The sequence below is a fragment of the Phycomyces blakesleeanus genome (assembly GCF_001638985.1).
Source record: "Phycomyces blakesleeanus NRRL 1555(-) unplaced genomic scaffold PHYBLscaffold_14, whole genome shotgun sequence".
In the NCBI taxonomy this organism is placed as follows: domain Eukaryota; kingdom Fungi; phylum Mucoromycota; class Mucoromycetes; order Mucorales; family Phycomycetaceae; genus Phycomyces; species Phycomyces blakesleeanus.
The window spans coordinates 87,846-115,541 of record NW_017265147.1 but is presented as its reverse complement, the minus strand read 5'-3'; the positions used below and the strand labels follow the sequence as shown (position 1 = coordinate 115,541).

Genomic DNA, 27,696 nt, shown 5'->3' with positions numbered 1-27,696 from the left:
AGATCTTTGGTGATCAGGAGAAAAAAATGTAAAAAAAAAATGTAAAAAAAAATTATAGATTTTGTGACTTGCTTTATGTAGATTGCTACACAGACAGGTAAAACAAACAGAGAGACGGACAGACGGACAAAATGTTATGTGGTTAGTGAATTTTTTTGGTTTTATCTGTAAATATACTCAATTGTCAAGAAATATTAGCCCTTTTTTTCATTAGCTGTAAAGAGCAGCAAACTTTTACAGCTACAAGCTTTAGTATAGTAGTATGGTATACTTTGAGTTGAGTGTTATTTCTGTATTGGACTTTGCTGCTTGTTAATTTCAATGTACATTATTGCTAATAAAATAAGGTATTGATTCTTGTGGTCACTTGAACAAGGATATTATATGTGTTCGTGCGCGTTTGTCTCTCTCTCTGTGTGTGTGTGTGTGTTTATATATATATATAAATTCAGGGCACCTAAACAAAGTTTCAAAAGTGTTTCAATTAATGACTAGAGTAGTTGCCGATTAATTTAATTGGCTGGTAGCAATGTGATATTTTGTATCGAATGCGTTTCTATTTACATTAACCACAAGGAAAACTTATATATCTTTACAAACAAAATACCAGCACAAAATAAAACAAAACAAAAAAAAATGATTCCAAGGACGTGAATGCAATCGAGATTGTGGACATGCGTATACACTCCTTTTTTTTTGCCTTCTTCTAATTACTTGGCAAGTTAAATTAGCTGTCAAATTTTTGTAAATTGTAATTGTTAATGTATATAACATTATGTTGTGTATACTACTTGTTTCTGTCCACTTTTCTCACAATCTTAAACTTGTTTCTACACTTACACCTATACTTGCTCTTACTCTCTCGTACTGAGTGCAATTTGGCGCTTTTATAGTATGTGTATATATAAATATGCAAAGAAAGACAGAGAGAGAGAGAAAGCAAAAACTATTTAGATAATTCTATCGTTTTGTTTTATAATTTGAATACAAGAAGGATAAATCTGCAATATTTGAACTATAAGATCATTAAAAAGAAAAAGAATAAAGATGTACTGCATGTATGCACACACACGCACACACACACACACATATATATATATATAAATACGTATATGTATGTGTGCGTGTGCGTGTGTGTGCGTGGTTGTATGCGCTTGTACGTGTGCGTGTGCGTATGCGTGTGCGTGTGCGTGTGCGTGTGCGTGTGCGTGTGCGTGTGTATGTGCTTTTAAAGAGAGAATGAAAGAGAGAATAATGAACTTGTATACGCGTTTCATCTTCAAAACACCACTATTTTCCAATTAATAATTTTCAATAGAAGGTATAGATTCCCTTTTTTGGCTTGACAGTGTTTGTACAATAATGGGCTTTTTTTTGTCATGGAAGAAGATGGAATATGTGGTACTACAGACAAAATAACTAAAGAATATATGTAGGTGTATGTATGTGCTTTGTCTATAGTACATACATGATTTTATATATCTATGTATTATATAGTAAAAAAAAAATAAGCCAGTAACAACACCAACAGCAATGATGATAAAATATAGAATTAACCAAGTATTTATTTCTATTATATTATGTTACGTTCTATTTAATTTGTTAACTGTTTACTGCTACTTTGCTATATGAATATTGAAATAAATTAAATAAATAATTGGATATAGAATTATTTATAAAATATATAAAATATATAATATAAATAAGGAAATAGAATAAAATAAAAGTATATAATAGAATAGAATAGAATAGAATATAATTTTTATATATAAATATAAATATATTTTATGTATGTATTTTATTTTCTACCGTCTACCAATCTTTTCTCTCTTTCTCTGTTATTTATTTATTTTTTTCATATAAATATATTTTCATTCTTAATATACACACACTTACACTTGCACTTGCACTTGCACTCTATAATATAATATAATATAATATAAAATATATATATATAAAATATACATACATAAAAGAATACATACAAAAATACATACAAAATATTCTATTATTTTCTGGCTTATATTTCCCTGGATCGTCCCTTTTTTTTTCTTCTCTAATATTATTATTAATATTATTTTCTTGACTTAAATAATAATAATAATAATACTAATAATAATAATAATAATAATAATATACCTCTTTATTCCCATTTCTTTATTCCAATGACAAGCATTCTCTCTGAACGTCAAAGAGATGAGCTGTAAGTTGACTTTTGGGATTCAAAGGGGGTTACATCATCTTTACTGGATGAAAATAGATGGACCACACTGTCAACTATTTTTTCTATTCATTTTCTTGAACCCTGATTATAACTCCATCTCAATTAGACACAAGGCCATTCTCGACTATCTAAATGCAAGTGGCTTCTCAGACTCATTCGCTGCACTCAAGAATGAGTCTCAGAATCAGGACTTTACTCCCGATCCAAAACAAAAGTATGCCGGTCTCTTGGAAAAGAAGTGGACATCTGTTATTCGTCTCCAGAAAAAGGCAAGATATTATAATACATCTATATACTTTCATACATGTATATACAAAATATTCAACCAACTAAATAACTTGCCCATTTGGTTTGTTTTTTATTTTATATATATATATATATATATATACTTGTAATAGATTATGGAACTCGAGACAAAGACGACACAAATGCAGGAAGAGCTCAATAACGCACCCGTCAGAAAAGCAACAAGCTCTGTGGATTGGATTCCTCGGCCACCAGAGAAACACAGCCTGACAGGTCACCGGAACCCCATCACCCGTCTTATTTTTCATCCGGTCTATCAAATCCTGGCTTCGGCCTCTGAAGACACGACTATCAAGATCTGGGATTATGAATCTGGAGATTTCGAACGTACTCTCAAAGGACATACCAAGGCAGTTCAGGACCTTGCCTTTGATCCAAAGGGAAACTATCTTGGTGAGTTCTCTATACATATACTGAAATTTATTTATTTATTTATTGGGTTGTAATCGGGTGTATTAAATATTGGGTATTAAAACATATATATATATACATATATTAATATTAATATTAATATTAAATTTTGTATGTATATATATATATATAAAAGTATCTTGTTCGGCTGATCTTTCTATCAAGGTCTGGGACGTCAACAACGATTACAAGTGTATAAAGACACTCTATGGTCATGATCACAGTGTCTCTTCAGTCGACTTTCTACCTCTTGGAGACAAGATCGTGTCTGCCTCACGCGACAAGACCATCAAAATCTGGGACTTTACTTCTGGGTAATTATCTGTGTAGTGATATTATAGGTATCAGAATTAATATGCTTATGTATTCTAATTCTGTAACAGTTATTGTGTCAAGACCTTGGTTGGGCACTTTGAATGGGTTCGTTCTGTTGCTCCCAGTGAAGATGGTAGACTTCTTGTAACTGCCTCGAATGATCAAGTAAGTGAATATTTTATATAGATAGTAAAAAGTCTTTTGATTTGCTCTGTATTTTGTAAAATTTATTTATTTATTTATTTTTCCAAAAAAAAAAAGACTGCTCGTGTGTGGGACGTTCAATCTGGAGAGACAAAGATGGATTTCCGTGGCCATGAACACGTAGTAGAATGTGCCATATTTGCACCCGTCAATACCTACCCATTTATCCAGGAATTGATTGGTGATGAGGTAAGAAATGGTTTATGTTATCAAGTATATTTTTTGATGGTTATTCTGATAAAACAAAAAAAAAAGACCAAAATTAATCATTTATCTCTCTCTCTCTCTCTCTTTGTCTATATAAAAACTATATATACAACAGTCCAAGTCAAGAGACCAGGCAATGCCTGGCCACTATGTTGTGACTGGTTCAAGAGACAAAACAATCAAACTGTGGGACAGCAGTGGCCAGTTACTCCACACTCTGGCAAGTCCTGTTTTACTTTTAAATATTAAATATCCAAAAAAAAATACTAAATTTTTATATGTATATATATATAATATTCTTTAATTTGACAGGTGGGACATGACAACTGGGTGCGTGGTTTGGTTTTCCACCCGAGTGGCAAATACCTGTTGAGTGCATCTGATGACAAGACACTCAAGATCTGGGACCTCAAGACGGGTCGGTGTATGAAGACACTCGAAGCACACGCTCATTTTGTGACATGTATATCGTAAGTAAATTCTATCAATTCATCTTTGTATAAATTACACAACTATAATAACCACAATTTTCAATGGTGCACTATGTAGGTATTGTCACATCAGTCCGGTGGTTGCTACTGGAAGCGTGGACCAGACCATCAAGATTTGGCAATGTCGATAAGCAAGAAATTACCCTTTTTTTTTTTTTTTTACTTTCCCCCCCTCCGATTTCCCTCACATGCCTTACCTACCATAACCTCTTCCATTTTACCCTCCCTCGTCTCACTCACTCAGCCACTCACATTCACATTCACAATATCTCTTGGTCTCTTTCTCTTTTATCTCCCACTCATTTGCTTACTCACTCACTCACTCACTCATTATATATCTCTCCCTCTCTATCTCAATTGTTTTTGCTTGCTTTGCTTGTTGAACCAGTATTCCTACAACTCGTGCACCTTCATCTTGACTAATCTTTTCTTCTTTCTTTCTCTTTACAATTCCTCTCTTAATTTGGGCCTGTGTTTGTGTTCGCCTGTTTGTGTGTTTGTGTATTAGCGCGTGTCTGTGTATTTAGGCGTGTGTGGGCAAGCCTGTGTTGTATAATGGCCTTATTCCCCCTCCTCCTTCCCACTTCTTTATATCTTTACTTTTCTTTCTTTTATCTTTTATCTTTTATCTTTCCTCTGTTTCTTTTCTCTCTCTCTAAATTGTTTACTCATATATACTATCCAAATGAAATCTTGCGCTCCACAATCTCTTTATTTTTTTTTAAAAAAAAAGAAGAAGAATAAATTTTGGGTTTATATAAAAATATTTTATAATAAATCCTTACTTAATTTACTTTTTATTTTTGATTGTTGGTCATATAGTTTATCATAAATATGATACTGGGGTAGTTCCAGAAATCATGTTTTATTAAATATGAATCACTATGCTACAATAAGATTTATCTAACCTTGTTGTAAATCGGTTCACCTAAATATAGCTTACGTTTAATGTATAAAAGAAAATTAGTAGGGATAATAATTTATTGCATGCATAAGCAAGTTAAATCTTGAAACTACTTTTAAATTATTAAATACACTGTAATAAAGGCATGAAAAATCTAGTCTACCTTGACTACAAAGCAAATAAACTTATGCTCACAGCAATAACCACGATAAGGGTAAATACTTTATTTTTAGTTATTTTTTTAGGAAATGATAATAACTCGAATTACTCAAGTACCACTGCATGCTGATCGTAGCTCAGCACCACATTATTAGTACTATTCAGTTCTTCAAATAGTCTTATGCAGCCATAATTTCACTCTTTTTTTTTATTATTATTTTTTGACCCCTTTTCTCACCTCAACTTCTTGTACTTGGCCCAAGTACTGAACTATATATAGCTGTAAATAGGATATCAATTGTAATAATGACAGTGTTATTTTTCAGAAATAACTGGTCGGAGTAGACCATCACCACCAAGCCAGTAAAAAAAAATGAGGCCAACCTGCAGCAATTAAAGGGAGTAGAGAGGCATAGGCAATATATTAGTTACAGTGATGGGTTCAACCAGAAAAAATGAACTTTTTTTCTCTGTTTTATTTTTATTTCTTTACTATCTGACAGAGGAATTACCAGATTGGACCTACTACCCAAAGACGTACTGTGTGGGGAGCATGCATACAATAGAGTGTATAACACCTTTTGGTAAAGATCAATCAGCGATCCTACGGGGCCAATATTTTCTGGTGGGGGACGACATTTCTATTTAATCGAACTAATTAATTGCGGTTGTCTATCCCCGAGGTCTGGTGGATTTCTCTAATCCCTCAGGGCAAAATGGCGTGTCTTAGAAAAAGACTGTATATTTGATTAAATAACCCTAAACTTAGACTTGACAATAATGAAATACTAATAATTAGTCACAAATACACTATATCAGCAATAGCCAGTTATACAGAAGAGTATAAGGAGCTGCTGTCATTAAAGTGTGACGCAATATTGTCAGATATTTTATTCATTGACCCTTCTTACGCGTATCAAGTCTTTCTCTTTCTTTCAGATATATATTATCAGAAAATAACTCAAGGTTCGTCATTGAAAAAGGAAATTAGGAGCAAAGCTATTTACCCCTTTCCAAAGGCATTGAGTCATATAATGCCGCCTCAGGCAAAGGTCATAGCAAGATGGCCACAGCTGGTAAGTAATTCCCACTCGACCTTTTATTTTTATTTTTCAAAACACAAAAAAAAAACATCTTTATACGAATGTTCTGTATCCTTAGGGACCAGATAGAACTATTCTATGTCGATACAAAAGGCATAATTTGTGGTTCAGTAAAATCAAAATGTCGTGCCCTACCAGGAAACATCCCCCTCCCACAGAATTAGCGATTGACTAGAAAGGTCGCGAGGAAAACTCCTCAACTTTTTAAAAATGTCAGTTATGCTGAATATATACAAGGTATGGTTGAGCAAGAAACCGCGGCACTCACTTCCACAACTCCCTATTCTATCACTACATCATTGACAACTACTCATAACTCCTCATCCTCACACGGTACTCCAAAATCTACAGCGATGTCTGATACTACGATACACATAACTAATGATATAGCAGCTGACTACCAGTAATTTATTTTTCGCTGCTATTGAGATCATGATGGATACCATGGAAAATACTTTTCCTTTGGAGTTATGGATGTTTTAGGATACGAAAGTAGCCAAACTAGTCATAAGATTATAACAAGTCGTCATCAGAATGGCTACTAATCGGTTGCTCTTTATCAAATCTTCTGTACACGAGCTTTTACCCTTGCTTAAAGTCCTTCTTTTATGTACTAGCCAACACAGTCCACTGTACATAGATATATTATCTATAGACATTCTTGTCTAACTCAATAAGAAATGTTGGTTGAATATATGGACTTCAAGCAGGATATGTGTGCCGATGTGTATATGAAGCTGACTCGATTAATGAACAATATGGACTCAAGGCTCCAACCAAAGGATAAAGTTTGAATTGATATCTTTGTACTTTGCAGAAATTTGAACCCACTTCATAGATATTTGTCGCAAGGCATCACAGCCGCGTAAGTCATAATTAACATCGATAAAGCTGAAAGAAGCTTTATAAACTGTGGCCATATTACAAACCAAATACTTTTTTATAGAATGCGCAAAATTTCTCTAAATGCCAGGTTCATAAACAAGAAGGAACCAGTCTTTAGTCGTGGAGTATGTACTTCACTCAATTGTGATAATGTCAATACGAAAAATAACTGTACTGGTAATGAAAGCGTGAATCATTGTCATAGCTAGATCGATGTGATATCGAATAAAATAAGAGAGAAAGAGATGGCTACAATTTCATTTTTTTATAGCTTTGTAGGATGATTTTTGAAAAGGCATATCAATCATTATAGCCTCTCTTTTTTTAAACAGATAACTTGGCAGCTTCAATGTGACACGTATCAACATTTTTTGATTATTACTCACAACTCTTCCATCTACTTTGCAACCAATTGTATGTGGTCTGTTGTTGTTGTTGTTCTGGCGTTTGACGGCAGTGGTAGTTTCAGGTACGGCTTTACCCCCAGTTAATGGATAGTTTGTTGTCATTACCAAATAAAAGTTCAAGAATTTGACTCCAAATTTCGCTAATTTTAGGGATATGATATTTCCTGCTGGGGGTGACATCTTGATTCTACCGGACCACAAATCGTGACCTTTTTGCAGGCATGGAATAACTCTATATGGTCCCTAAGTATCCATTATCTTTTCCTCGAAACCTTGTCTCATTGTCTTGTCCACTAGGATAGCCTAAAATATTCAGCAAGATTTCATCCCACTCTAATGACAGAAACTTCTTATGGTCTTTTGCATAACTGGCTATCGATATAGTGTATTTATGATTAATTATTACTTCTTTATTGTCAAGTCTAAAGTTAGGACCCAAACTGCTATTAAGTGAATATACAGGATTTGTTTTTTCGTATGAGATAGTATTTTATTATCAAGTGGCTCAAATAAAGACTGTGGCTCTTAAAATGATGAGAGTTAGGTTCCTGTAGAGAGAGATATAAACACAGAGTAGTAAAGCTAATGCACATAATGAATATATTGTGTTTTTGTTCGGGACACGCCATTTTGCACTGAAGGATTAGAGAAAGACACCGGGTCTCGGACATGTAGTCACAACTGATTAGTCCGGTTAGATAGAAATGTCGTGCCCCCACCAGGAAACGTCGTTCTCGTAATATTGCTGCAAAGTCTGACCTTCAACCCAAAAATAAAAAAACAAAAATGCATGTAACCATAAAATACTAATTATGAGTGACGTTGCATACGTTCAGGCTGCCTGTAAGGTTTCCCATTTATTTTTGTGAAAACGCCAATTTCCATAGGTTTGGCTGTATAGAATTAATTTGACCTGTTCCAGAAAAATATATATTCTGAAACACATGAAGTAGTGTATTTGGTTTTGATCAATAACATTAACCATAATCTCAATATAAGGCTGTTTAATAATGCGATACTATTATAGAATTTTTCTATATTATGCTCACAAGAAAAAAAAATAGAGCTGGATAGTACAATGTCGAAGTATCATGCGACTGCTTGAGAAATGATAATCTCATTATAGGCTATGCAGGTACTCATTTGATTAGCATTGCTTTGGTAGATCAAGAGAAAAACGGATTTGAGAATGTACATATATATATATACATCTTTATTCAATTTATAGATTCCTGCATAACAAATGTTGAGCATGTACCTCTTTGATACTCCATTTTTTTGGTATTTGGTATTTGGTATTCTTCAAATCTAAATCTAGCTATTAAAAAAGCATGTTGACCAAAGCAATATTTTGGTATGTGGTCAACATACACATCTGTACGAGTGTGTGTATATATTATACATTTAAATTTCGGCTTTAAGTAGTTCTTCTTCGGCCCTTCCTTTATATGCTTCTTTATTTTGAGGAGGTTTCTCTGTATCTTGTTTGGAATCTTGGGAGGTAAGATTACACAATGTATTACTGAGAGACTTGTATCAAGTGCATTATTTATTTATATATATATTTTATTTATTTATGAAAGCTATTAATATTTTTTAGTGTTACCATCATGTTTTCTATGATTTTGATCAGGTTATTGTATTTCAAAGTAGAGTTCAGTTAATCCCGGCCTGATGGAATTAACTTGAGTTCTCCACAAAGCTTATATATCCTATTAGTTGATACCATTATCAATATCATTAGGCTTGATATACTACATAATATTCTAAGGCCTTGAGAATAAAGGAGCTGTATTCGAGCCTTTTCACAAAATGCCTTGATGCCATTTAACATGTATCGTGAGCTTTACAGAATTTTATGTGCATGCTATGTATATCAACCCCTAAAAGAAACTCCCTTCTTACTACAGCACTTTTTTTCTTCTTTCTTTTACCATTTAACTCTTTATCTCACATGCCCTATTATCATGTCCCCATTGAATGAAATATATTCAGATTAACCTTGTAATACATAGTATGTTACACCACTTCCGAATTTTCCTTTCTTGGCGTATTCTTTGTGGATTCCATTTACAATCATTTTTGTTTTTTTTTTTTTTTAAAAAAAAAAGAAAAGGTTCAATTCGCAGCTTAAACATTTGGTGTCGTCCCAAAAATCTGACTGTAAGATATAGTATATTGTTTCTACGTTCAAGTCAGGCATGGTAACTCTTTCTTCAACACTTGTTGTACGGACAAGTTTCTTCCAAGATATCAGGCTCCAAATAGCTGGTGTATTATTTTCACTTTCTCTGATTAATATGAGGTAGCATTTATGACTTCCAAAGTTTTCTGGCCTACAGATATGTTTCACATAAAGTGGAGCTATATCTTTCTAACGAAATCCTATCAATTCCGACCCTGATTCAACAAATTCACCGTTATACGGAAATATAATATCCTGTATTTATACTATTGATGTACATTAACTTGATCGTGAACTATACAAGTATTCGAAAAAGGTCAAGTTATTTATAGCGTAATAAATAAATAAAATATGTCTTTATTTATTGAAGCTTTGGGACATTAATAAACTAGAGACTTTCAAAGCTTGTATATCAGTAGTTGAATTGCCGAAAAGATATACATGCTAATTTATATGCCTTTATAAAGTGTGAGACCTCTGTCAAAAAAAAAGTGGAAAAAGATATATTACATAATACAAAACTGGGATTCTTTAAAGGAGCTCTAACCAATAATTATTGTGTATGTGATTACATTAATTTATGTATTCAATTTAAAAAAAAATCTGCCTGTTTTCCATTCTTTACTTGATATTTCAGTGTTTGGGTAAAAGGGAATTTATACTTCAATACTTCAATAATGATCTCAATTTCAATATCATGACACCAAACGTAGCATGGATTGTTATCGAGGTAATACGACTGTGTCCGTTTTACAAAATGTGGAAGTTATTGCTAGAACGTCAATGTTAATTGCCCAAGGTGTATTAAAATGGAGCTTAATTTGGAAGATTTGATCGTAGAATATAGATCAATTCAAATGAATTGAATTAAATCGTCCTAAGATTAATTCTGCTCTGTAAAAGTACATACATTTTATCTTTTACTAGCATTTTGGTGTCCATTTTGGAATAAAATATTGTTCGGTTAGTATGAGATAATTGGTGAATATTTTATATATTGGAAAGCGAATGATAGTAAGATTTGGAAATCAAGATTCAAAAGGCTGGTTAGATAAAATATTGTTTCTGTGCGCGTATATGTCTATCAATACATTTGAGAAATAACGAGTAATGCAATTAATCTGCTTAATTGATCTGTCATAGAGAGAAACCATAACCGAGACCCGCTTGTTTTTTCTTTCTTTTGTACCAATGGCATAAAGTTGCTACACACCATTTATTCTGTCAAAGGATCGATGGTTGTGAAGTTGTGTATGTGCGACATTAACAATGGTTATTGTACGGGTGTATAAATATATTAAAAGAAAGTAAAAAGCATAATTTGATTTTGACATCAAAATTGGGTACAATTCACTTATCTCCACTTACTTGAACCCTTTGGCATAAAGTTAAAAGAGGGAATACATAAATATTTATTTATTTTTTAAAAAAAAACGAGCTTCAAAGGTCCTTCCAAACAACGGCAAATGGGGTAGTCGCTTTTTCCTAGTGGCTTGCTCTTCCAACGGGTTTGTGGTACATAATTTTGTTTCAAAATATGATATAAGCACTATCTATCAATCTATTTATAACATATAAATGCAAGTGAGCAGACACAAGTCAAAAGAAGAAGAAATCCTGTAATCTCAAAACTCCTTTTTTGTAACAAAATCCTCCATGAGATCCTTACTGAAATTAATGGTATAGATATGCTGTGTGTGTATGTGTTTGTACTTGGGATCAAAATAGCACATGAATATTTCTCCTGCCCTTCACCGATTGCTTTTTTTTTCTTTTCTTAGTACGCCCTTGCACTAAAAATACACACCTTGATTTATAAGTATACGATGGCTTGTTTATTTATATTTTGGAATCATACTAACAATACCACTCTTCTGGCTCTTGGATAACAATAGCAATGACTAAGATTTGTAATAAAGTAAAGGCAGAGGCATTTAAGACGACTAGTCATATCTCTGTCTTCTTTTCTTTCTATTAATTATTACTGTGCTGAATAATGTGTATTAGATTTATAAGCTACAAGTATTTAAAGAAGAATTGTTTCTAATCTTGTTCACTTCTAGAATGTGGCGTTTGAGAGGCTATATATACAAATAAACGAATCAATCAATACCTGAATAACTCCTCTTTGCGTCTCTTACTTGCTGTAATAAGAATTATAGTTCAAATGACTAGAACATTCACTCTGACTAAAGCACTTGATTTTCTCTTTTTACATTTCTCCAAAAAAGGAGAGTATTTTAAATCTGGTATTTGGAATACACTAGACAAAAGCATTTATTAATCATAGCTAATAATAAGTCTATGTCATAATTAAATTTTATATATACATAAAAGTCTAAGTTTATATTTAGAAATCCAGTTGATTGAACTGTTAATAAGATACTACTCTTTAGCACCATTATTTAAGCCTATTACCCAACAGAATATAAGCCATTTTGTCAAAATCAAAATTAACAGAGAGGAGCTAGTGAAACTCAAATCAGTCTGTTAAGCATAAGGATTCAAAGTATTTGAGAGATATATATACATACATATACTACTAATAAAAAAAACTTTATTCCTTTAAATATAGATATTTTAATTTCACAAGCGAAACAAGGCTTCTGTACATCATTTTCAATTGGTCAAAATAGCTTTGAAAGGCTATAATGAGAAATAAATTGCTATTGTTACTATCAAATTTCTTCAGGTCAAAGTTGGTATTTATGATATTGCATTTTTAATAATAATAATAATAATAATAAAAAGTATGCTAAAGAAATTCTACCATTCTATAAGAAATAGACTATGATTTCTGCCGAATAAAAGGTTTTTTTTTAAATAATAAAATGTTCTATTTGCATTTAAACTTGTTTGACTAGATCGTCTGAAATTCTAGCAAAATAAGGTTTTTGAAATGGGAACACGACAGTTCTGGACAGAAATATCTGTGTACGCCAATGTTAAAACGACGACATTTTTATACTTTTTTTTCTCTTTTTGTCTTTTACATGACTATGGTAATTTATACTCACTGAGGACCTTTTATATTCTTTGTCCAACATTAACACTTATTACTGTAAAAATATAGAGCAGAAAATAAATGAATAGATAAAGGTTAATTCTGACTTCATAATCTGGCGTATCTATCCCCAAGTCAATATCAGATAAACTATAATACAGTACAGCAAAAAAAAAATGAAAAAAAAGTCAGAAAAAAAAAGTAACAAAAATAATAGAATCCACAGAATATTCAATACAAAAATAAAACATATCCCAGATTTCAATGTCAAGGTTGTTCAATAAGAGTACGTATAACCAAAGAAAGAAAGAAATTATAGTTTATGATCACGGAGAAGAGAAGCCTATTTAACTGAGGTTACTCAGTCGCGGTACAAGAGCAACATTAGCGCATACAGAGACAAACACAATGAGATACAGTTGGTTCAATTCAATTCAAATATGTTTGGCTTTGGTTTTGTTGCTAGGAGGAGTGGGGTTTAAATAACAATTACCCATAGCCAATCATATTTTACGATCAGAGTAAATCTGTTTCAACTAGGTAATTTATGCCTTGCTCGACATTCACTTCAAGTCAAAGGGTCGTTGGAAGAAGAGAGAAAGAAAAAGATGTTCTGAATTAAATTGATCTCTTCAATGTCTCAAGGTAGCTCCTTTGCAATTTAGGATTGTGTGTGGAGTTTTCTTTGCGGATATTGGATAAGAAAGCAGCGAGTCTCTTGGAAATAATCATATGACAAAAAGTACAATCGCTGCATATAATCAACCCAGAATTGAATTGGCTTCAATAATTAACATTTTGTCACAATACTGCTATTGAACATGTCAAGCTTCTCAATTTTCAACATTGTGTTTTGGAGCACAAGCCTCACTTGTCCAAGAATCATATGAAGACAATGATGCAGGAAGAGGGTATGAAAAGATGACTTTTATCGTTATTATAAAAAGGGGAGGGGGGATTTGGACTGTTGAATATCATAAAAAAATGAAAGCGTAAACCAGGAGAAATAAGTTGATCTCCTGTCAAAAAAAAACTCCCCTCAAGTTGATAAGGGAAGGGAAGAACTTTTGTGACCTCCTTAAATATCTGGACATTTTCAAGAGATATTGACAGGACTAGACTAGACGTGGATCTTGCAAGACATTTGGTAGACAGAATACGGAACCATTATAATGCGGTAATTAGTAACTAATTGGATACCACAGAGAACCAGGTGTATATATATTTAATATTATGAAAGATGAAATAAACATACCAAGTTTTGGTTCTACAAACATTAAACCGAGAACAGTTGCTTTTTGAATAAAGGCCATGTGTATTTGCACATTTTAATTTCATTTAACATTTTATTGTTTGTAACTATTGCATATTCTTATTCTCTACCCAAACAGCTGTCTTATTCTTTCAAACAAATTACAGTGCTAAATTTTTTTATATATTTATGTATTTATATAGTTACTATCGATCGAATACGCCGCAAGCTTTTTGGATAGTACTGTATTTTGTTGTTTTTGTTGGAGAAGACTGCCTTATGCTGCAAGAATATATCTATCTTCAATACATGTAAGCAACGCTTATGTTAATTTTCTATCTTTTTATAACTTCCTATTGTCAACTGACGTGTAAGTATAGAAGGGTATAGATTTTAGCCGATGCAAGCAGTCGATGTTGCTGCTAGTACAAGATGCTATGCAAGGGCTATAATGATGAAATTTTGGAATATGCTTGTTTTAAGTTTAAATAATGTGATGTTGTATTTCTATCTGTACTTCTATTTATATAACTTTGTTGCTTCCTGAGAGTTTCGTATTTGCTGTACGCCCTACTTATAAGTCTCCTTTGTCTAAAGAAAAGAAAATGCTTGCATTTTTAAGTATTTAATTGCGATTAAAATATATATATATATATATGAAATAAAGTTTCTGCCAGGTGGACAAACTTCTGGACTTAACATATGACCACTTTCAAGGGTTGATCTAACTATTAAGTTGAAATAAGAATAAGAGTAATAATTGCTTTGATACCAAGATTCGATCAGTCAGTGCCTTTCTTTTTACAAAAAAATCAAAGTCTTGTTATCCACGTTTTTTCTTCTCATGCGCAATACTTTGTTATATTCACTGCGCAAAAATTAACCTACGTTATTATTTGTTTGTTTGATTTTTCTAACATTCTCTTTAATAAAGCCGAGTCAATCAATCAAAAATAAAATAGGCATAATGTACAGTTTTATACCTTATTTTTTTTTAGGGAATATTATAGTTTATAAAGCGCACGTTTTTAGAACTTGAGGATAGCAAGAAAAACGCGTTCAAGAGAAAATCAACCTACATTATTAAGTATCTCTGTTGTGTCTTTATTTAACTTTATAAATTTAGATTTCATTATAATAGTTCTAGAGAATATCTGCAGCATATCATGCCCTACTTCTAATTGTAGTCTCCCTCCCTCCCTCTATTTTATTTCAAGTATAAGTATCTATCCTTAGGTATTAATTTAAACTACAGCTATAAATGTATTCATATTCAAGGCAGTAAAATAGGTACTGATGATTGTTTCTATTGAATCTAATGTTGGTCAACACCCTGATGACTATAAATGAATGTGTAGTTGCGATTTTGATTATAAAGAAAACGATTATCTGGGAACCTTTATTTTATTTTATTTATTTATTTGGTAAGAAATCACGAAAAAAAAGTAAATATACATATTATATTTTTATATGTTTCTTGTAGAGACGCAAGTTTTTATTTTTTTTTACGCAGATATTCTGATTCAACATCTTTATCTGCTATATGTTTGCTTTTGTCACAAATAGATGATCTAATTTTTGAGTTTATTTCTTTAAAGAGAAAATAGTTGTTGAAATAACCCACAGAAAAATACGACTGCAAAAAGAAATGACCTTTTCAGCTTATTTTATTTGAATGTTAGGTTTAAAGAGTCTTTGACAGATATAGCACCTTCTTATTTATTTACATCTATTGATTAAATGTTTAAGGTTTTCTTTCTTAATGAACTGTATGACAAAAGTAGAAATATTCCCAAAGTCACTGTTGCATGGCAAAAATACTTAAAAATCATTCGAGTTGAACAAATACAAAAAATCAAGTAATTTTAAATCCTTTTCTTTTTCTATTGTAATATTTCTGTAGATGGTAGTCATTTTACAGTGGAGCGAAATTGGTTTAGTTTGGATCGAAAGCCTATATTCGATTCACAATATGCACCACTATCATAAAGATGATATAATATAATAAGTCGCGTCTTCGCAATCCCTCAAAAGGTACATAACATTTTGGTGTACCTCAAAGAGACTTGAAGGATTTAAAAACTGGCTGCTAAACTGGCCGGGTATTTATCAAAGTACACACAGAGCATTAAGAGACAATGCTCTTGTAATCTCTTGTACTCAAGTTATAGCAATTCTCACTAATTATAGCTACCAGAGATCATCTTAAAACCAACCTTTTTATCGTACTAAGAGGAGGTTCTTTTATATATATATATAAAGAGTTGTAGATCATTTACAGTTACCACTTTTGCGATAAAGATCAGTCTTCTTAAAACAGATAAATATATATATATACAAATGTATGTACGAATGTATGTATGTATGTATGTACATATACATATACATATAGATGTATGCTATTAAAAGTATAGACTATTTTGGCTTCATAGGCAGGAGAGCTGTAATTATTGCAGATTTCTTTTTGTTTCTTCACTTCTTTAGCCAGACCATGTTGTGTTTCAAAATTAAGATGGAATATATACCATTTTGTTTCTGACAGACTACATCTTTATGTCCAGTAAGAGCTTTAATAAATATATATATATATATATAAAGTAAACTGTACTTCATAAGGATATCTTTAACAAAATAGCGTTTAGGCATTTTAAGCAAAAACCAGTTTCTTTTAGATAACACATCTTGCTCTTCATAACAAAACAAAGAAATAAAGTCTTATTGGCTAAACCATATATTCATAAAGGGAAAGAAAAATTGAATCAAGTTTACTTTTTGTGTGTTTAATAAGCGACATTTTTTTTTTTATTTCTTTTTAGGAAAATGGGAAATTGTTTATTTGGGAACAACTGTATACCACCATTTCCACACTTGGAACAAAAGTCCGTCAACTCCAGCTTTGTACGATTCTGGTTCAACCACTTTTCTTTTATTTTCTTTTCTTTTCTTACACAGATGAATATTTCCAGATTAGGGTTCAGATTGTACGATGAATCTTACAAGGCAAACGATTATGTGTTGCACGAATATTCTGTCATTACAGTGTATTTATAATAAGCAAATAAAATAAAATAAAATAAAATAAAATAAAAAAGTATTTTATTTTATTTTATTTTATTTTATTTTATTTTATTTTATGGTGATGACTATTATTATAATTATTATAATTAAAAAAGGAAAATGTATTATTTACACGATAAAGTTAAGAACAATAGGAATATTATGCCAGATATAATGAAAGTTGAAGGCGAGATATATGCATATATAGGAATTGAATGGAATTACACATTTTGAGGGTGTTTTATATGAAGAGGAAGAAGATGAGAAAGATGAGGAAGAGGAGGAGGAGGAGTGGACTATGAATAACTTCTTTCTTTTTCTTCTTTTTTTTCGGGTCTTTATTTCTTTTCTTAGTGCTCTGATCCGGAGACCTGGCTGCAACCATTCTCAACCCGAAGATGTCGATTAAGAGCGTCCATACGTACAAACGCTTTTGAGCATACATGGCAAGCATAAGGCTTTACTCCCCAATGAAGCTTCTCATGGCGGTTACGGTCATGTTGGCGAGCAAAGCATCTACCGCAGTCACTACAAGGGAATGGCCGATCGGGTGTGTGTGTACGGGCATGCGAGGTTAGGTTATAGAGCCGAGTGAACACTTTGTTGCAGCCCGGATGTGTGCAGGGGAACATGGCAGCTACACCGCTAACGTTACTGGAGGACCGGGGTCTGCGTGCACTATTATGACGGCGGGGAGTCTCGACTGGCGGTGTGGATGATGGTGACCAAAGTCCAGTTGGTTTGGGTGGCTCCGAGAGACGGCGAGTTCGTGCCCGTTGGGATTCTTGGTCATTTACTGGTAAAAGAGAGGCAGGATCATTGCGACTATTCTTATTATTGCCATTAATATATGTTGGTTCTACAAGAGAGTTCAATGTGTGTTGGAAGGACTCAAACACATCACTGTCCAAGAGGTTGAAAAATGGCTCTGGCGAGGGGCTAGAGATCGAGATATCAAACACATCCGACACAGGCGATGATCCTCTGTTGGGAGTCCATGAGAGCCAAGTGTTTGGATCAGTGTTTGGTTGAAGTGTGTCTTGAAATGAGTCTTGATAGAGGTTTTGTGCATAGGTCGATCCAGGCTCATGCTGAGCAATAAGTTGATCTGCCAAGGCGAGTTCTGGAATCTGTCTTTGGCGGATTGGTGTCGGTTCCGTGATAGAAATGCAGGGTTGGATGTCCAGACTGAGTGCGTGGACAGGCAGGGTGTGTCGAGCATTTCCAAAGGCAGGCATGCTTGCGCGGTGATTGAAGAGCGGGGAATGACTGATATTGGTAGAGCCTTCGGGAAGAGGGGCAACCAGTGTGTGTTGGGCAGTGCCTTCAACAATGGGCATGGTCTGAAGGTTTGGGGACTGAGATAGAGGATATCCTATCGGTAGGTCCATCGTAGGCTCAGCATAGTATTCTTGCTGCACAAATGGCGAAGACGAGTCTGTGTGCATTGGAGAGAATTGAATGGGATATTGGGTTGGTGATGGTATATAGGGTAACGTATCCTGGCTAGGGATGAAACCATTGTCCAGATAGGACATGTCTACTAGAGAGACAGAAGAAGTAGTAGTAGTAGAAGAAGACATATCGCTCTGGGTAAACCAGGGAGCAGAAGAAAATTGAGGATTCATGAGAGAGATAGAGAGCTTCAAAATGGTAATCACTTCTCTTTTATACTTTCAGTCCCAGGATTCTCATCAGTGCTGATTGTATTTTTAGGACAAACATTTTGTATTCTCTGTGTGTGTCACAAATATCTTTATTCATGTGACTTCCTTCGTCACACTTCCTCTCCTTTGTGTTTCTGGTTGCCACGCGGAGAAGTAAGTCGATGAGGGCTAAAAATAAAGAGCCAGGGTCAGAGTCAGAGCCAGAGTCAGAGCCAGAGCTAGAGTCAAAAGCTAGAGCCAAAAGCCAAAAAAAAAAAAAAAACAGAGCCAAAAGTCAAAAACCAGAGGCCAAAAAAAAAAAGAAAAAAAAAGACAACACTTTACTGAAATTTACTAACCCTCCCCCAAATTCACTTTTTTTTTTGTAAAAAAAAAAAGCAACGTCATGCGTGACTTTTTACTCCTTCTATTCATCGAACACCATCCAAAACGAGACCCGAAAAATACAGGGCCTGCCATTTTATATTCTATAATATATATTTTTCCCTATTTTCTGGATTAACTCTTATTATATCCTATTACGCAGCACCAATACTCCTCCATCTAACACCATGACACTCGTTGTCATGCTCAGCACTCAAGAGAATCTGACAAAGATATTCAACGAACTAAAGTCAAAGTATGTTCATCCTTACCAATTCCACAAACTCAACCCTACATTAGACATGAAGACCGCCGGCAAAAAGCAGCTGAGGAACTACGCGAGACCGTAAGCACACACCTCTATAACAAATCAACCCGCTCACTCTTGACTTAGGCAGCCATGGCATCCCGCGAATTATCCGACGAAAGTCATGTGAAATTTACAAACGATATCAATAAGCGCATTTCAGAACTATCCCATGGAAGTGATAACAACGAAAAACTTGGCGCAATTATGGCTATTGGTAGGCCAAAATAATAAATTATATATTTAAATTTGGCCAATTTATCGTCTAAGCTCTCATTTATAGATCGCCTAATCGACCTTGAACCTGAGGGAAATGTCAGTCGTTTTCACAACTACCTTCGAAACATGCTTCCCTATAATGATCCACTAGTCATGACACCAGCCTCACGAGTTCTCGGTCGATTAGCCGTAAGCTCATCTACGCTTACTGCAGATCTAGTCGACACACAAGTCGAACATGCACTCGAATGGTTACAGAGTGACCGGAGTCGTCTAGCCGCCGTATTAGTGTTGCGCGAGTTGGCGGTCAATGCACCGACCCTCATCTATGCGTATGTGCCCCGCATTCTTGATCTTATCTGGGTTGCTTTACGAGATTCCCGCCAACTCATCCGAGAACACGCCGCAGACTGTCTAAGCCAATGTTTGGATATCGTTCAACAGCGTGAAACACCAATGAGAAAAACGTGGTATGCTCGTATCTGGGAAGAAGCACAGAGAGGATTACGGATGAACAGTGCAGAGGCAACTCACGGAAGCTTATTGGCCATGCGAGAGTTATTGTTGCATGCTGGCATGGTAGGACAATTGTGTGTGTGTGTGTGTGTGTGTGTGGTTGTGGCTATATAATCTTACTTATATCGATACCCATACATAAAATCAAAGTTTATGACCGATATGTACAAGGAAGTGTGTGAAATTACCATCAAACTGAAAGATCTCAGTAATGCATTGATCCGCAAGACAGTCGTAGCTATAATTCCCACTCTTGCTAGCTACGACCCCGCTACATTTGCCGAACTTTACCTCGACAAATTCATGAGGCATCTGCTCGGTCATCTTCGTAAAGACAGGGACAAGCGTGATGGTAATAAGCTTGATAAATCAGACTATTCCTCCCTCCATCCATTGAACATACTGATTTCTTTCCCTGTTTCTGTACCTCTGCTATTGGTTTTTAGCATTTATCACAATCGGTCAGGTTGCGTTACAAGTCAAAAGTAACATGGGACCTTACCTCGACTTGACCCTGGCTGGTATAAAGGAAACCCTGTCAGTTAAAGGGTAATTATGAACAAAAATAGATAATATTGAGCTGAACTGAACCTGAGTTATGGATTTGTGTTGTCGGCATGATAGACGCCAGCGGAAAGAGGTAGAAACAGCGACATTCACTTGTATAAGTATGTTGGCTACTGCAGTAGGACAAGCCCTGACAAAGTATATCTATGACATGCTGGACTTGATGTTCAATTGTGGACTGTCCGAGCCGCTTGTTTCGGCACTCTCTAATATCGCGGATCGCATTAATCCTCTCGCCACTGTTATACAAGGTAGGACAATCAACGCTCTCTGGGTTTCAACTATTGTTTATAAATAACTCTGACTGACTCTTTGTCTGACAATCATTCTGCAACTCCCCCCCCCCCCCCCCAAATATATAAATATATTTATATATAGCTCGCCTTTTGAACGTTATTTCAATCACTCTTAGCGGTCAACCTTATAAGCAACCCGGTGCACCTTTCAGCCGTAACATCATTCAAACAGTCGAACGGCCGCTGCGTGAAGGCAGTGTTACCGACGCAAAAGACAACGACATCATTGTTTTAGCCTTAAAAACACTAGGCTCATTCGACTTTTCTAATCATGTTCTCAACGAGTTTGTGCGCGACTGTATCGTAAATTACCTCGACGATGACCTACCAGAAATCAGAAAATCTGCAGCAGTAACATGTTGTCAGCTATTTGTTCGGGACCCTATATGTAACCAGACAAGTGCCCATGCTATGAAGGTCGTCGGAGCAGTACTCGAAAAACTCCTCACAGTCGGAATTGCAGATCCTGACCCAGTTATCCGAGAAACTGTTCTATCTTCTCTTGATGTACGCTTTGACCGCCATCTCGCACAAGCTGATAACGTTCGATCGCTCTTCATTGCTCTCAATGACGAAGTTTTTGCTATTCGTAAAAGAACCATAACCGTCATTGGCCGTTTAACAACCTATAACCCAGCATATGTTATGCCTTCCCTCCGCAAAACCTTGATCCAATTACTGACCGAACTTGAATACTCTGTTGTTAGCCGCCAAAAAGAAGAGGCTGCGTGTCTTGTTTCTTTGCTAGTGCGTGCTGCCCAACGTCTGACAAAACCCTACATCGAGCCTGTGCTCAAGGTTCTTTTACCGAAGGCTCGAGACTCTTCTAATGGAGTGGTCTCTGCAGTACTGGGTGCGTTGGGTGAATTGGCCGCCGTGAGTGGCAAGGATATGGTACCATATCTTGATGAGCTTATGCCGCTGATCATGGAGACTTTGCAGGACCAAAGCTCGAGTTCGAAGCGCGATGCTGCTCTAAAGACACTCGGACAATTGGCCAGTAATACTGGTTTTGTTATTGAACCTTATACTAAATATCCAGCCCTTCTTAATATCTTAATCGGTATTCTTAAGACCGAACAAAGCGCTAGCATCAGACGAGAAACCGTCAAACTTATGGGTATTCTTGGTGCTCTTGATCCTTATCGTCACAAGGTATTTATTTTATACAGATATATTGCATAGTTTTACCAGTTATCTCACCTATTATACCGATTTTTTTTACTTTACTTTATTTTATTTTATATTTGTTGCAATTTTAGATGAACGCGGTTGGGAGTTCAAGTGAAGCCATGGCAGATGCCAAACTGGCCAGTAATGATGTGACATTACTGATGATGGGTGTAGGACCATCCTCGGAGGACTACTATCCCCAGGTTGTCATGCACTCACTTATGAAGATCCTCAGAGACCCATCCCTTAGTAATCACCATTATACTGTAATTGATGCCATTATGTACATATTCAAAACCCTTGGTCTCAAAGTAGTCCAGTTCCTTCCCCTCGTCATCCCTGGTTTCCTCTCTCTTATTCGCTCCTGCACCACCAGCCTTCAGGAATACTACTTCCGCCGTTTGGGTGATCTCGTTCTTATCGTCAAACAGCATATCCGTAACTATCTCAAGGAGATCTTTGATCTTGTTGATGATTATTGGACACCACCTTCCTCACTCCAGATTACCATCATTTCCCTTATCGAGGCAATCGCAAAGGCTCTCGATGGCGAGCTCAAGATTTACTTACCCCGCCTCTTACCCCATATGCTCCAAATATTTGACAATGATACAACAGAACGTCGCTTACCTACCATGAAGGTCCTTCATGCCTTTGTTGTATTCGGATCAAACATTGAAGAATACATGCACCTTGTCATTCCCGCCGTCGTTAAATTCTTTGAAAAACCTGATGCACCGGTCTCAGTACGTCGACAGGCCATTACAACCATTACCGCTCTGTGCAAAAAAGTTATAATGTTTGACTATGCTTCGCGTATCATCCACCCCTTAGCCCGTGTCTTACCTGTCCTTCCTCTGGAGGCACGTCCGACTGCCATGGATTTGCTGTGTGCGCTTGTGTTCCAACTCGGAACTGACTATACAAAGTTTATTCCTGTAATTAACAAAGTCCTCACCCGCCATCGTATCACACATTCCAATTATGAGCTCCTTGTTGGTAAACTACTCAAGGGAGAAAACTTGCCCCAGGAACTCGGCAAGACCCTTGATGATCGTGAAAATAGAGGAGATGAGACTCCCTCAGCAGACCTCAGCACGGCTAAAAAACAGCCTGTTAACCAACAGCATCTCAAAAAGGCATGGGAAGCATCTCAGAGATCTACAAAAGAAGATTGGATGGAATGGATTCGTCGTCTCAGTGTAGAATTACTTAAACAGTCTCCATCTCATGCCCTTCGTGCCTGTGTATTCTTGGCAAGTGCTTATACACCCCTGGCCAGAGAACTGTTTAATGCAGCCTTTGTATCGTGCTGGAATGAATTGTATGATCAATACAAGGAAGAACTCGTTCATTCACTTGAGGTAGCTCTAAAGGCCCCCAATACCCCTCCTGAGATCATCCAGATCTTACTTCATTTGGCTGAGTTTATGGAGCACGACCACCGAGTTCTTCCCATTGATATTCGTACTCTGGCTATGTATGCTCAAAAGTGCCATGCATATGCTAAGGCTCTCCATTATAAGGAAACCGAATTTCACCAGGATCATCAACCATTTGATGCTGTCGAGATGCTCATGTCTATCAATAACTTGCTCCAACAACCTGATGCTGCAATGGGTATTTTGACATTTGCCCAAGACTCCCTTAAGCTTGAAAGCAAGGTATCATGGTACGAGAAATTGCACCGTTACCAAGATGCTCTGGATGCGTACGAAAAACAACAAATCGAGAATCCAACGTCTGTGGAAATTACCCTGGGTCGAATGCGCTGTTTGCATGCTTTGGGTGAGTGGGATCAACTCTCTAGTCTGGCACAAGACAAGTGGATCCACGCTCCTCTTGAGAACCGTAAGAGTATGGCTCCTTTTGCCGCAGCAGCAGCATGGGGTCTTGGCCAATGGGAGCAGATGGAGGAGTACATTGTTCTATTGAAACTCGAGAGTCCCGACCGAACATTTTTCCGTGCTATTCTTGCTATGCATCGTAACTGCTATAGTGAGGCCGAAGAGTTTATCAACAAGACACGCGATTTGCTTGACACTGAGCTGACCGCATTGTTGGGTGAAAGCTACAACCGTGCTTATGCAACTGTTGTTCGTGTCCAAATGTTGGCTGAATTGGAAGAAATGATCATTTACAAGCAATCATCCAATGATGCAGAGCGTCAAAATGCTATCCGTCACACATGGATGAAACGCTTGGATGGCTGTGAGCGCAATGTGGAAGTATGGCAAAGAATTCTGCGAGTTCGGGCTATGGTCATCTCTCCACAGGATGATATGGAGATGTGGATCAAGTTTGCCAATCTCTGTCGTAAGAATGGTCGTTTCTCGCTGTCCGAAAAGACTCTTTGTAGTCTAATGGAAATCGACGGCGAATCAACTGGTGCTGATCCTCACCCTAAGATTGTATATGCACGCCTCAAGCACATGTGGGACTCGGCGAGCCAGTCTACAGGCGAAGACAGTCTTACGCTTCGTACACGCGCTTTGAGTATTCTGCGCGAATTCACGGCGCAAAAGACACAGGATTTAGGTCTTAATCCGGATGAGATGGCAGTTAGTATGCCTATCGACTCAGCCAGGATCACTGATGATGTCGCTGAATACACACGTCTTCTCAGTCGTTGTTATTTGCGCCAGGGAGAATGGCAGCGTGGAATATCATACGAGCTTACGGATGAGACGATTCCTGATATCCTGAGATCCTTCTTGTTAGCAACTCGCTTTGACCAGAACTGGTATAAGGCCTGGCACGCATGGGCACTTGCAAACTTTGATATCATTGACTATCATGAGCGTGTTCATCCAGATCAGATCCCTGCTCGTATCTTTAACCATCATATCGTACCTGCCGTCCAAGGTTTCTTCCGTTCAATCGCACTTTCTAAAGAAAGTTCTCTCCAAGATACCTTGCGACTTCTTACATTGTGGTTCAAGTACGGATACCATCCTGAAGTCAGTGCAGCTATCGAAGACGGTTTTGGCACAATTAGTATTGATGTCTGGCTTCAAGTTATTCCTCAACTTATTGCTCGTGTTCATGCACCAAATGCCACTGTACGCTCTCTTATCCATAATCTTTTGACCGCAATTGGTCGTCAGCACCCTCAGGCACTTGTGTACTCTCTTACTGTGGCTTCAAAGTCTCAGAGCGAACCTCGTAAGAAGGCAACCCATGCCATTATGGACCACATGCGCACACACAGTACCACCCTTGTTGATCAGGTATTAATTTTTTTATATATTCAAAGATAATTGATTAACTTTTCTTTTTTTTTTTAAAAAAAATAGGCTCTTATGGTTAGTCAAGAATTGATTCGTGTTGCAATTTTGTGGCACGAAATGTGGCATGAAGGATTGGAAGAAGCATCTCGTTTATACTTTGGTGATCGTAATGTTGAAGCAATGTTTGCCACACTTGAGCCTCTCCATCAGATGCTCGACCGTGGTCCTGAAACCATGCGCGAAGAATCGTTTGTACAAGCATTTGGCCGGGATCTCCAAGATGCGCAGGACTGGTGTCGACAATACCAAGAGACTCGGGATCTCAACAACCTCAACCAAGCCTGGGAGCTTTATTACCAGGTCTTTAGACGTATATCTCGCCAACTGCCTCAACTGACGAGCCTTGAACTCCAATATATCTCACCTCGCTTACTGGAAGCTCGAAACCTGGAGCTGTGTGTACCGGGTTATTACCGCAGTGGCGAACCAATTGTACGCATTGCCAAGTTTAATCCTAGTTTGACTGTGATCGCTTCCAAGCAACGACCACGAAAACTGACCATAGAAGGAAGTGATGGAAAAGACTATATGTATTTGCTCAAGGGACACGAAGATTTGCGTCAAGATGAACGCGTGATGCAACTGTTTGGCTTGGTGAACACCCTTCTCAAAAATGATGCTGAGACCTTTAAGCGTCATCTCAACATCGAAAGATACCCCGCTATCCCACTTTCGCCCAACTCTGGTTTGATCGGTTGGGTGCCAGATACTGATACCTTACATACCCTTATTCGTGATTACCGTGACAGCCGAAAGATTCTACTGAACATTGAACATCGCTTGATGCTTCAGGTACTAAAAAAAAAGTCAACGGGTTTAAATGTGTAATCTCTTGATTTACTTATATATATTTTTTCAAAAAAAAAAACTTAGATGGCTCCTGATTATGACAATTTGACCGTCATTCAGAAAGTAGAAGTGTTCCAGTATGCTTTTGAAAAGACAACTGGTCAGGACTTATACCGCGTGTTGTGGCTCAAGAGTCGCAACTCTGAAGTTTGGCTCGATCGCCGTACAAACTATACTCGATCACTTGCTGTGATGTCGATGGTTGGATATATCCTTGGTCTAGGAGATCGTCATCCTTCCAATTTGATGTTGCATCGTGTAACTGGCAAGGTTGTTCATATTGATTTTGGTGATTGTTTCGAGGTAAAGTATTGAAAGAATAATGAATGGCCCTAAAGGTAGTAGTGAGTGACATATTGACATACAAACTAATATAATCAATGTTATTATTTTATTTTAAAATAAAAAGGTGGCAATGCATCGTGAGAAATTCCCCGAAAAGATTCCATTCCGTCTTACACGAATGTTGGTTAAGGCTATGGAAGTTAGTGGTATCGAGGGTAACTTTAGAACTACCTGTGAGCATGTGATGCGTGTCTTGAGAGACAATAAAGAAAGTTTGATGGCTGTATTGGAAGCATTTGTGCACGATCCTCTTATCAACTGGAGATTATTAAATAACACACCTGTCAGTCCACAGCAAACCAGAGGTAAATTAGCTATGCCTATATGGGTATATTTAATAATAATAAATAATAAAAAGAAAGAAGAACAAGGCGAAATAATACTTATCGATTGTATTACAGATGAACGCGTACGTGGCATTGATCGTATCAATCATGAAGATATGCCTGACGAAGGCCATCGTAATTTCTCTGTCAGCCGACGCCTGAACAGAATTGAGGTCGAAGCAGTAGCAAATGGCAAGTCTCTTTGTGTGTGTGTGTGTGTGTGTGTGTGTATTTTAGTGACTATAACAAAATTTGTATATCTTTCTTTCTTTCATATAGAAAATGCCCAGGGTCCAGAAGGATTGAATTCCCGTGCAGTGGCTGTTGTGGATAGAGTATCAAACAAACTGACAGGTCGTGACTTTAACCCACGGGTCACTTTGGATGTGTCTACACAAGTGGAGAAGTTGATCCAACAGGCAACTTCACTAGAGAATCTGTGCCAATGTTATATTGGATGGTAAATTATCAAACAAGAAAAAGATAGTAAAAAGTTCTATATTTATGCTAATTAAACTTGTACTTCCCTAGGTGTGCATTCTGGTAGAAAGAAGAAGAAGAGAGGGAATGATATAAAATGAGAGAGTTCTTATCTGATAGATTCTATAGAATCTTTAATAACTTATAAATAGCAGAATAAAAATCAATAATTATTAACTACCAA

The 27,696-nt window shown here is 36.2% G+C and overlaps 5 protein-coding genes across 5 annotated transcripts; 3 read left to right on the top strand and 2 right to left on the bottom strand.

The window, feature by feature from the left end:
- Positions 1-2,165: 2,165 nt before the first annotated feature.
- PHYBLDRAFT_177733 (hypothetical protein) lies at positions 2,166-4,513 on the top strand (the record flags this gene model as incomplete). Its single annotated transcript, XM_018437922.1, has 9 exons — positions 2,166-2,203; positions 2,331-2,493; positions 2,623-2,923; positions 3,078-3,255; positions 3,325-3,421; positions 3,518-3,649; positions 3,783-3,887; positions 3,980-4,137; positions 4,217-4,513. 9 exons carry the CDS (start codon positions 2,166-2,168, stop codon positions 4,287-4,289), a joined length of 1,245 nt encoding a protein of 414 aa, XP_018289914.1. The 3' UTR covers positions 4,290-4,513.
- A 694-nt stretch (positions 4,514-5,207) lies between these two features.
- PHYBLDRAFT_169791 (hypothetical protein) lies at positions 5,208-6,499 on the top strand (the record flags this gene model as incomplete). The annotated part of the gene is made up of 4 exons (XM_018436164.1): positions 5,208-5,276; positions 5,535-5,584; positions 6,021-6,297; positions 6,383-6,499. The coding sequence occupies 4 exons, from the start codon at positions 5,208-5,210 to the stop codon at positions 6,497-6,499; spliced, it is 513 nt and encodes a 170-aa protein (XP_018289913.1).
- A 589-nt stretch (positions 6,500-7,088) lies between these two features.
- Positions 7,089-8,501, bottom strand: PHYBLDRAFT_169790 (hypothetical protein; the record flags this gene model as incomplete). The annotated part of the gene is made up of 4 exons (XM_018436163.1): positions 7,089-7,286; positions 7,596-7,848; positions 7,889-7,988; positions 8,447-8,501. The coding sequence occupies 4 exons, from the start codon at positions 8,499-8,501 to the stop codon at positions 7,089-7,091; spliced, it is 606 nt and encodes a 201-aa protein (XP_018289912.1).
- Positions 8,502-17,464: 8,963 nt separating this feature from the next.
- Positions 17,465-17,746, bottom strand: PHYBLDRAFT_113822 (C2H2-type zinc finger transcription factor; the record flags this gene model as incomplete). The annotated part of the gene is made up of 1 exon (XM_018428359.1): positions 17,465-17,746. The coding sequence occupies one exon, from the start codon at positions 17,744-17,746 to the stop codon at positions 17,465-17,467; it is 282 nt and encodes a 93-aa protein (XP_018289911.1).
- A 1,798-nt stretch (positions 17,747-19,544) lies between these two features.
- On the top strand, positions 19,545-27,579 carry PHYBLDRAFT_155667 (hypothetical protein; the record flags this gene model as incomplete). Its single annotated transcript, XM_018433424.1, has 12 exons — positions 19,545-19,668; positions 19,735-20,249; positions 20,337-20,538; positions 20,633-20,735; positions 20,811-21,004; positions 21,132-22,204; positions 22,312-25,452; positions 25,519-26,304; positions 26,386-26,664; positions 26,771-27,011; positions 27,312-27,492; positions 27,564-27,579. 12 exons carry the CDS (start codon positions 19,545-19,547, stop codon positions 27,577-27,579), a joined length of 6,855 nt encoding a protein of 2,284 aa, XP_018289910.1.
- Between the last annotated feature and the right edge of the window lie 117 nt (positions 27,580-27,696).